Source organism: Pagrus pagrus, assembly GCF_965226575.1.
Source record: "Pagrus pagrus genome assembly, chromosome: 5".
NCBI classification, from domain to species: domain Eukaryota; kingdom Metazoa; phylum Chordata; class Actinopteri; order Spariformes; family Sparidae; genus Pagrus; species Pagrus pagrus.
In genome coordinates this window covers 6,406,119-6,417,381 of record NC_140189.1, presented here as the reverse complement: position 1 = coordinate 6,417,381, position 11,263 = coordinate 6,406,119, and the positions used below count along the sequence as shown (strand labels likewise).

Genomic DNA, 11,263 nt, shown 5'->3' with positions numbered 1-11,263 from the left:
GAGACAAACAGAGACGCCGACAGTTTCATTTGACTGAATGTATTTTATTGTAAAGCTATAAGGAAGGAATAATTACAAGATATCATTTCTTTGATTTGCTCAGCAAAAATAAAAGACCACATTTTTTTAAAATTCAAACATGCGGATGCTGATCAAAAGAGAACAGATGAGGCTCGAACAAACACATCACCCAACTTCCTCCAAGAAAACTAAAAGACCAAAGAAACCAAAGAAATGTACAGTTTGTCTCAGGAAAGACGAACATGAGAGAACGGAAAGGAAAGCGGTAAAGCCGGTGGATGATTGGAGGAGAGACGTCGTTGTCGTCCTCCGCTCTGAGCCTGAATCATCACTCCTACATTTAATAGAGCCTACGGTACTTTAGACAATATAATCCTACAGGTTCAAGGTCAGATTTCCTTCACGTTGTTTGAATATATATATTTTTTTCATCTTCATTTTTTAAAAACCTACACTTCCATGTACATAAAACTGTACAAAAACAAGGCATCACTAGCATTGTTCCTATATAAATATAACCAACCAACAATTAGGCTACAAACGTGGACTTCCTGTAAAGACAAAAGTGATTCGGCAGCTCTGTCCTGCTGTTTTCTTATTCTACTTTAAAATAAATAACATTTTTTTCCATTTAAACTGTGATGTACGGAAGCTCGGAGCCGCCATGGTTATTTATTTTATTTTTTTAAAGATGTGTTATTATGTAACTGCACGTGTCCTTACTTAAAATGTCTACGTTGTGTTGACATTTTTTGTTTTTAAGTTGAGACAACCATTTTATTAATTTTTCATTTTTATGCCATTGAAAATTAAATGCATTATTTTTTTTAAATACATTTTATGGAGCCATTACATTTTTTTGTGCACATTTTTTAAATATTTTGGGAAATTCGAAGCTCCATAAAATTCAATTTTTTTTGCAGCCAAGATATCAAATATTGTGTCATCTTATATTTCAAAAGATTATCTCAAAGTTTTCTTTATATATTTACTTGAGATAACAAATTATGCAGCTGCAGGTCTCAAACATTTTTTTGATTATTAATCCCAGATAATGACGTCTGTTTTTTATCTAAATATCTCAAACATTACATCAAAATTATGACATATTTATTTGATTTTTTTCTTCTTCTCCTTTTTTGTTATCTCCAAGAAACAATGCCTGTTAAAATTCAAAATGATGTAAATTTCTTCATCTGTGAAAGTCTGCGTATGTGTTCATTAAGGCTGATTGTTATCTTGGGAAATCAAATCAAAATCTTGCGATCGATGTAAGTCACAATCACAAGATAACTATCCTATAATTAGCATGAGCTTTAGCATGGCGGCTCTCAAGCTTCTGTAGCTTCTGTTTCTGTTCCGTTTACTTCCTGTTTGGGGTTTAGCTTGTCGCAGCTGACGTCACTGTTTGACCGTCGGGTCGAATCAGTTCCTCAGTTCTGATGGAGTAAAGAAATAGAAAACACAGAGTCCAGTCTGCCCGCTCAGGAAACGTCATTTACACTGCCGCGTCTGGTAAAAAACAGCAACGACCATTTATATTCATACAGTATGTCTATAGCGGTGTTGATTCCATAACATTGATTAAAAACAACTGCGACAACAACAAAAATGTATAATATTTATAAAGTTGGCTTGTTTCATGCTCAGCTGAAGCCTCGTTTTCAGACTCCAGCTTTAGTATAATACACAACCAAAAAACAGCAAACCACTCCAAACTTTATCACATGAGATCATGTCGAACGAGGCTGCTGCTCTCATGTCTTTACTTGGTTTTGTACTTTTGAGACTTTTGCACTGATTGAAGTCACAGAATAAACTGAGGACTACGTTCATGAAGATCAAACTGTGGTGTTTTTAAAGACACAACTGTTGAAGAATTTGGTCAGGAATGAAAAATGATTGCAAAGGAAAACATTTTGTTCAGTCCACAGAGAGACTTCAGCGCTCCACCTCAAAAATATAAATCAGCTTAAAAATCAGAAGGACGTGGGGCTCATTCAAAGCAGTCGAAGTCAGTGGAGCTTCATGTTTTATTAAAGGTTCACTCCGCAGATTTAACTTGTCAAAGTCAATCAGGTCGTCCCTCAGCGTGTGAAAATGGTCATGTCGTGTCGTTTGTCACCCTGATGATGTCATAATGATCAACGACAAAAAAATAACAACTCTATGCTTTCAAGTGTGATGACGGGAGGAAAGGTTCAAGACTTTTCCGTTTGACACGTACTAATTATTAAAGCTCCGTCGCCTTTAAGTGCAGTACTTACTTCCTGGTGTGCCACTTGAAAATGTGATGTCCCTGTCAGTAAATGTAGTTGTTTCAGAACAGGAGCCATTTTATAAGCGCTGAAGGTTTTTTTCACTTTTTAAAGCCCTGATCACACAGAGACGGCTCAAGATCACTGCTCGCTGCAAGTCGCTTCTAAAATGCCTCGGAAAAGCATTCTTTGTGCAAAACAGCGTGGTGGAAAAAGGAGTGCAACTGTGCATCTTGCACTGTAAAGTTTTAAGTATTTCAATATATTACAAACGGAAGGAGAGGCTTTAAAAGTGTTTAAGTTATAATCCGTGTTGTGGTGCGTAAGAAGAGTCTCTATGAAACACAGAAAGTTTAATCATAAAACGGCTGTGGATCTTCTCACTTGCGTTAAATGTTCATGTCTTATTTCTGCGACTTCACCATCAGTGCAAAAGTCCCAAACTTAAAATCAATGATTACACGAGAGGAGCAAACTCGTTCTGGACTAAATATTAGTGGACGGAGAGAAGAGAGAAAAGATGATTTCACTGAGTCATAATGTTACTGACAGACTCGTAATATCACTGACAGGGTCAGACTGAGGAGAGGAGTCGAGGGGGAAAACACTGAAGAAAGAAGATTTCCTGTTGTGTATTTGAAGTTTTTCATTAAACTGCACAGACTCAGAAACCAAAAAAAAAAAAGAAAAACATTCATGTTTTACTGTCATTTAGGAGCAGATTTCCACCATACGGCTGAACTCACAGCTACAACAACATGATAAAGAGACCAGAAGAGTTCCACCACTCGAACAGTGTCAAATAAGGAGTAAAGTACAAAACACAGGCTGCGTCTCAATAGTGGCCTTGATTAAATCAGCTTTTTGACATTTAACTTGTGTTGGATTTTAAATACAATTCATTAGTTAGTTTTTATTTGAAAATTTGGCGACACTTTATTATTTAACAGGTCTGGAAATATAACTGTAAGTAGGCGATAATACCAAGCGGCATACCTCAAATTTATACCCCAACATTATTTCCAACTAGTTTCTGAAGTTAAGCACAAACTAGTTGGAAGTTGTATGTAGTTATGATGGAAATGTATTGAAGAAATAACCAGCTATTTATTAATCAAGGCCAGAATATTATTATTACAAAATATTGAGGTGAAATGCCACATTTTTTTGGTAATTTGGGGCAATTTAAAAGAAAATTCAATAAAGTTACTTGTTAATCACCACCTACTTACCGTGACATTTGTGGGCCTGTGAAAAGAAGCTTTACCAAATAATTGTACTAAATGTTTTCTGAACTCAACTTTAGAGTCATCTTTAACAAAACACAAAAACTGTGGAAACAATTTCCTACTTTTCAAACTTTTCAAAAATGAGAATATGATTTGAGAAAAAGCAAAGCATGATTTCATAATTCTCCATTAAAGCTCCAACTCCAAAACTAGGAGCTAAAAGAGGCAAAGTTGGTGCCAAATCTGTTTTTGACATTACTCTGAGTAATCTGATTTGTTCTAACATGATTAGTGCAGCTTTAACAACAAAACCAAACGGTTTGAGACGCAGTCTGTGAGTTTAAGGGAACAAAACATCTGTGAAAGTAGAGCAGTGGATTTCATACATAAGTAATGCCTGTCAGTAGTAAACCAATATGTTTTTAAAAATAAACCAAAGCATTTTTTAAAAGACATTTATGCATTTAAGTCATAAATCAGTAAGTCTATAAAGTGTTTGAGAAGTGAACGAGTGCACTTAATGTTAATAATAAATCAAGGGTAAACCAGCGTGCTTTAGTGCCAAAACACAGTTTTCAAGTTGAGAGAAGCGTTTTGAATTAAGGACTGCATTTAAACTGTAAACCAGTGTGTCTGGACGTACACAATTTCTAGAGGTAAACTAACTGCATTTTATCAGTGAGTGATGCACGTCAGCGCTGTTTTTAAACGCGAAGAAAAACTGCACACGGATCAGAGCTGCACTGACAAACACTGATTTATTATCTTTCAAACATTTAATGGGAAAAGATTTTGATTTATTAAAAAATGACCCATGAAACAGACCCATGAAGAGTTTCTACATCGACTGGACGACTAACTTAGAGGACAAGCTGCAGCTCCACGAGAAGATGAGTCGTCACGTTTATGTTTTCTGTTTTCTATCTTTATGTTTGTCGGCTGTTTTCTCTCTGGAATATTCATGTTTCAATACTTTGGCGATGTCAGAAAAACACACACACACACACACACACACACACACACACACACACAGACACACATATATATTTTATCCGTCACTGAAGCAGGTTTGAAAGTGAAGGTGGACGCTCTGCATGCAGAGACACCTGCTGAACACACACACACACACACACACAGAGAGAGAGGCTGTCAGTGTGTGTGACAGCAGCTCTCCTGGGGGTTGATGGGTAGTTGGCGGCGGGGGATTGGGATGGTGTATTGAGGGTTCAGGTGTTCCTCCAGGGAGCAGGAAGTGTTTGTAGTCTGACAGGAAGCCTCAAGACCAAAAAGCTCAGGATCATCCTGATGCACACTGACACACACACACACACACACACACACACACACACACACATATTTACTGTGTGTATTGTAAATGTGTAGAAACATCCACGAGGCTGAAAATGCAATACCATGTTTTTAAACTGTAGGACTAAAGGCAAAATGTGGACTTCACCATTTTACGGAAGTTTTGTGATCAATGACACCTCCGAAAAAATGGAATTTTACTTTAAAATGATGTAATCTGATTACTTAGAGGAAACTCTTCATCTGTTTTACTTTTTTGTCCCTTGCCTTTTTTTTGTAACCTTAAGCAATTTAACATTTTGTTGCATCTATAGGTCGAGTGTGTAGGATTTAGCAGCATCTGCAGTTTGCAACCAAGCTGCTGTTGTAAAATACCTCTATCTTTAAAAGAAGAGTCAGAAAATATAAATGACTGATGTCAGGACATAAAACCAATGATCTGTTGATCTTTACTGATACAGTTGTGATAGTAACAATGGCAGAGCCGTCAGTCCTGGAAAACATCGACTCGAACTGCAGATTCGGAGACTAAATGGCCAAAGGCATGTGTTTGTCTCACTCCTGTTTCAACCTGACAAAGCCCCCGTGCACACTCAGCTCCATGAAGTAATGGTTTTCCCAGTCTGGTGTGGAAGAGTTCAACTGGTCTGACCTCGAACTCCACCCAAACCTTTGGGATGAAGTCAAACATCGACTCTGAGCAGATGAGATTAGATCTCCTACAGCGGAGAAAAAATCTGATTATGTTTGTTGGGATGTCCACATACTTTTGGCCATTTAGTCTGCATTGTTGTTATTTTTCCTATTATTGTTGGCGCACACACACACACACACACACACACACACACACACCTGCAGGTATGTGTTTGCCCTCCTGCTCTCAGGTTTTGTTTTGAGCTTAAAGCCAACAGCAACGCCAGAGGTCACCAAGTCATCAGGGGTCGCCGCAGGTCGCTTTTCTTCTTCTGGGGTTAATTGGTGCCAAAGAGTTGAGGTTAAACTGGCGCTACGCAACTCTGACCTCTCTCCTCTATCTTTACCTTACGCAGCATAACACACCTGCCGCCTGGGAGCGCAGTGGTCGGCCGGGCGGCGGGCGGGAATCATGGAGAGGAAAAAATGACTTGTTTATGATGAAACTGTGAAGCGTGGCGAGGGGAAAAAAGGAAGGAGGAGAGTGGATGTGGACCTCCATGTTGGGCCTGTAAATAATCAATCAGAGCTCTGAGCGGCGGCGTTAAATCACCAGAGGAAGATGGGGAGTGCGGGGGACCGCGGCGGCGCCCGTGAACTCTAAATCTCTGTCACTGGGAGGGTTGAATGATGGTTGATTTATCTGCAGGGGAGTACTGCGACTGTGTGAGACTGTGTGTGGTTTCTGAACAGGCAGACGTGTCAACAATAAATCAAATCACCTTCAGAGATCGGAGGAGTCGTGTTTTGAATCGCGTTAACATCCGCACACACCCCCACACATCCAGCTTCAAACAAACGTATGTACAATAAAAAACAATTATGCGGCAGAGCTGAAATGAGCACGACATCAAAAAAAAACAAAACAGAAGAAAAGCAGTAAAATGAAGCAGTCTGACGCGCTAGACGAAGGCGATTGTTTGCCTAATAAAACGAGATGGAGCGACCCCTCGGCGACCCGGCAGATGGCCCCGTTTTGCTGCCTGTTTAGACTTCGAAGGCATCGCAGCCTGGCGGCGGCGCTTTGATGTTCCCTGTGTGATTCTGGAGGGTGGATGTTCACATCATACACGCCGCAATAAAACAAATGACAAGTCATTTAGTCTCATATTCAGCCGTCGAGTCTTCTCTGCCAACAGGGGCGAGATAATCCCACGGCAGCTTTCAAAAGTTTCTAGAAACGAATAAAGACATTGAATGAGGCAGATTTCTCCACCAGGAAGTTTGATATCTGGGTAGTAAATGCGAGAGATTACAAAGACTGACTTTTTAAAAACTAAAACTAACAGACTAACTGTGCTTCAGCATGAAGAAAAATCCTCAAATATGATGAGGACACGAGGTGACTTTCATCCTGCTGCTCTGATGGAGAAGAGAGAAGACTTGGCCAAGAAAACTCTCGAGTGGAAACATGTCTGGAAGATTAAAAATGATAATCAACGTCTCTGTTGGATGGCTATCATTAGGATTTTATCAAAACTCATCAGTTCGGTTCTTTATGGGTTATTTTTCATTACAAAAGTGTTTTGAACATCATATTTCTGGCGTTTACAACAGCAGAATCACTATAAACTCATATTATCTGACTGAAAACAAACTAAAGGTTTAATTCTCGACCCAGTTTTGTACTAATACGTGCTCCAGAGATTAACGTAAAAAAAAAAACGTCTGATATTTAATCACATTCATTGTTTTCCTCGCGTGTTTCACAACGCACGTGAATAAAGCTGATTTGTATTGCGAGCCGGTGAAACAATCTCTCTCCACAGGCTGATTTCTTGCTTTGTTTTAAGACTCTTGGACTCAGTGAGAGACTAAATGACTTGTTAGGGAGATTGTTAGCAGAGCACTCTCTCACTGTGCCTCTCCTTTCATCCATCCAGGCTCAGCTGGTGTGCATCACTACAGGTGAAATCTCACATTACCCTCAGCAGCTATTAACACCAGCCTCAGAATGAATGAACTACCAAACCAGCTCGCTTTCTACTGGCGCAAATTATCACCGGTAATGTGCAGAGCCTCGGGTTGTAATTAGAGTTTCTCCGCCGTGCAATGTGGAGTGGGTATTGGTGGACTGAGGCCTGTACAGGTGTCATTAATCCTGCATTCCTGTGCGACTGCAGCACAGCGGGAAGCGGCGCCCACCTCCCCCGCTGCACTGAGCTAACAGGTTTAATAAATACTTCTGCTAAACGTCAAACAGCTCGGCCTCACACTGAGGAGGTAAAGAGGTGGGAACTAACGAGAGGCGACGCTGACCAGAGAGCTCTTCCTTCAAGCTCGAGAACACAGCGGGGTAACATTCACCACAGTTACCACAAATAACACACTGAAACCAGCCCAGCTGTGATGTGTGGAGGTGGAGCGAAGAAACTGCTGCTCTGAAACCACAGCACACATTTTTACCAACGCATCGTTTATGGATTAAGCTTTAAAATCTTCTGTTGTGGGAAGATTTTTACTGATTTTTTTGTTCATTTGTGTTCTAAACGAGTTGTTGAATGATAGGCCGTACGAGTCGTCTCCTGTTACCGTGGAAAACGCCAGGTCCAGAGTGACAAGGACGCTGGAAGTTGCGTCCAAAATTCACGCAAGGCATCAAGGTGTCTATATGTCGTTTTCAGTCACTGACAATCAAACTATTCAGTCGTTTAGGTATGAGGATCTTCAGCACGACTTCCCAACAACTGGTTGCCATATTAATATCAAACTGTGGACATTCATGTTCCCCAGATGATGAAACCTGTTGATTTTGATGACCTCCCTGATCTGATTCCTGCTTCATCATCAGGACAAATTCTCCAAACTTAACTTCTAACGACTTCAACAAGGAAATGTATCTGCAGAACACATGGGTGGATTTTGATGAGATTAACCGTGAATATTCATGCTCCCCAGAGGATGAGGTACAAAAAAGTGGTGAACACGAGATCTGATACTTCTGCTTTAACTCAAGAAATATTAAAATCCAAGCAGCAGCTTGCGTGTCATTTATTGATCTGATTACTGCTCCCCAGAGGATGAACCCCCTGTTGATTTGTCTTAAACTTCCCTCTCGCACCACATTCAGGACAAACTTTAAATTCTTATCTCGTAAGGCTGAGAGAAGAGTTTGTATTGTGGCGTATAATGAACTAAGAATGATTTTTTTTTTTTTTATTCATCAGTTAATCGTTTAGTCTCTAAAAAATGAAAAAATGTGAAAAATGTCTAAATTTTCCAAAGCCTACGGTGAAGTTTGTGAATGTTTTGTCAGACCAAAACCAAAGATATTTAGTTCAAAGTGATAAAAAACAGATAAAAACAGCTCATTTTCACTTCAGTGAAGCTGGAACCAAATAATGTTTTTTTGATTTGAACACCTGAAGGTAGAAGCTAGTGGGAGTTTAAACTAGCAGACTTTTCACATGTGAACGTCTGTTTGTCTGTTAAACTAAAATCAGGTAAATTTTTACACACGAAAACCAAAATTTGAATGTTTTCATGTGACTTTCTTTTGATGGTTTTCTGTGAGAATAAATTTATCCGTCACTTTCATGTTGAGTTTTCATTCCTGGTATACTACTGACAAGAGCATTAGTAATAGAATTGGTAGTTTGATACTCGTCCACTGAAGCACTTAAGAACTCTTTCGGTTCTGAATAGATTGGTATCGGTTCACTTCAAATGGTTTTGTCCCCTCATGAACCCAGATTCAAGTGTGTTGTAAAGTTGTAGAGGAGAGAAAAAAATAATAAAAAGTCTTGTGTTTGTAACTCGGCACCGTTGGTGATGCTCAAGAGTCCAGGTTCCTGCAGTGTGACGGCCAACGCCGCGGCGCCGTTTCTCTGTACATGCGAAGGTTTTTAGTCCATCAATCCGACGTTTACATGAAGATCTCCAGACAGCACGACAGCCACGGATCCACACTTACAGCCACAGCAGTTTCCTCTGTCACTGTTTGTAGTATTTACAGCTCTGTACACTGAAAAAAGGACCTCTTCACGGCAAGAAAATGAACAGACCTGAAAAAGTTCTCAACAGCAACTCCGGAGGTTTTGAAAACAGCCGCGTTTTTCTGCGAACGTCTCGTCGACAAGCTGTTTCTGATAAAAACGAGCCCGGTTGATTTGATGCAACTCGGCTCAAAAATGTATTCCCCGGAGGCTCCGAAGTCGACAGAGAAAAACGATAAAGAAAAAGCAAACAAATCCAAATAAAAATCAGGATAGATAGCATTACACAGTATACTTAAGTAGGATTTACAAGATGTTGTTTTCCTTCTCCCCCCGAAGGTGTTTTTTCTTTTTCTGTTCCAACACAGCGACATAGCCTAAAGCAACGCACAAAAATCCAACTCAAATACGTGAGTAGCTAAATAGTTTCCCATTAAATTATCACAACGATGTGGTGTAGTTTACATTCCTTCCGCAGCAGCAGGAGCCGCGTGTTTTTCTTCAATTGATTTTAATTAATTCTATTTTACATTTGATTGGTTTCTAGAGGGGGGTGGTGGCGGCGGTGTCAGTGGGGCGAGGTGGGCGAGGATCTAAAGCCTTGTACGGTGGATGCAGTTATAAAAAAGAAGAAGGGGCGTCGGTGCTGCGGCACAGCGAGTAATAGGCACAGGGGGCGGCAGTGAGGGGGCGGGACAGGTGGTGGCGAGCAGCGACGGGGATGATGAAGAGGAAGGGGTCGGGGGTTGGGGGATGGTGGTTAAGGTGGAGAGCTGCGCCCTCACAGGTAGATCTCCCTCTTGGAGGTCTGGCCGGTTGGAGTGGTGGCCGAGTGGTACTCCACCGACTGGCTCAGTGGGATCTCCTCCAGCCCACAGTCTTTACCGGACGAGTCTCCGCCCCCTGGGTAGGCACTGCTGTAGGGTGTCATGAACCGCATGTTGGCCACTTTGGAACTGCTGCTGCCGCCACTTCCTGTCCCGCGCTCCTCCGTCATCAGGGGCTTGGGGCTTCCGTTGGCCATCAGCTGCTCCTGCCCGTCCATCTCCTGGTAAGGCACAAAGGTGGAGAGCTTGGGGGCGTTTTTGGGCACCTTGCGGGTGGGAGAAGGCTGGCCGGGCATCCAGCAGGAGTCAGAGTGCCCGAACTCGGTACACTCGTGGGTGCAGTTACCGGTCATCGCCACATCGGGAAGAGGCCTGAGGTCTGCAGAGACAAAGAGACAAAGAGAAAGAAAAGGATGAGACATCTGGAAACAACAACAGAGGATTAAAAGGTCTGAGATGGACATGAAGCTGATGAGTTCTCTCAGGGAAAAAGAGACATAGACCATAATCACGCTGCTGCCATCTTCCTCCGATATCAAGCTCAGGGTGCGAGGCTCAAATATGTTCCAGGTTGCAAGTTGTTTAAACATAGGAAATCTGACAAACTGTTATCATTTCTTAGCTTTCTGATTGAGAAGCAACTGAAAAGATGAAGTGTAGTAAAATCTGGAGGGACACCAGTTATTTCAAGGGACAAAAACATATGTGATAACCGATTAGCTACTGTTAGAGCTACACTAACATTAGCTTCTGAAAATGTTACACAATATGACAAATATGACGTATAAATTTGTCCAACACATTTATTTTAGCTTGGAAGTAAAACACACTGGATATAAATGGATCGACGTTGCAACGTAACGTGAGATTCACTGTGTTTGTACAACTTGCAACCTTGATACGGGCAGTACGACATTTGAGCTTCCCACCTTGAGTGTGACTTTAAAGGAAAATGGCCGCTGTGTGAAGATGGTCTGTAAAATTGTGTTTTT

General features: G+C 41.0%; 1 protein-coding gene across 1 annotated transcript in view; it reads right to left on the bottom strand.

Moving 5' to 3' along the window:
- Positions 1–1,650: 1,650 nt before the first annotated feature.
- LOC311256850 (protocadherin-1-like) overlaps positions 1,651–11,263 on the bottom strand; it is a 222,543-nt gene continuing 212,930 nt past the window's right edge. The window contains exon 6 of the mRNA XM_084352228.1: positions 1,651–10,650. Within this exon, the coding sequence (XP_084208354.1) occupies positions 10,226–10,650 (425 nt within the window). The 3' untranslated portion in view covers positions 1,651–10,225. The remainder of the gene's footprint in view (positions 10,651–11,263) is intronic.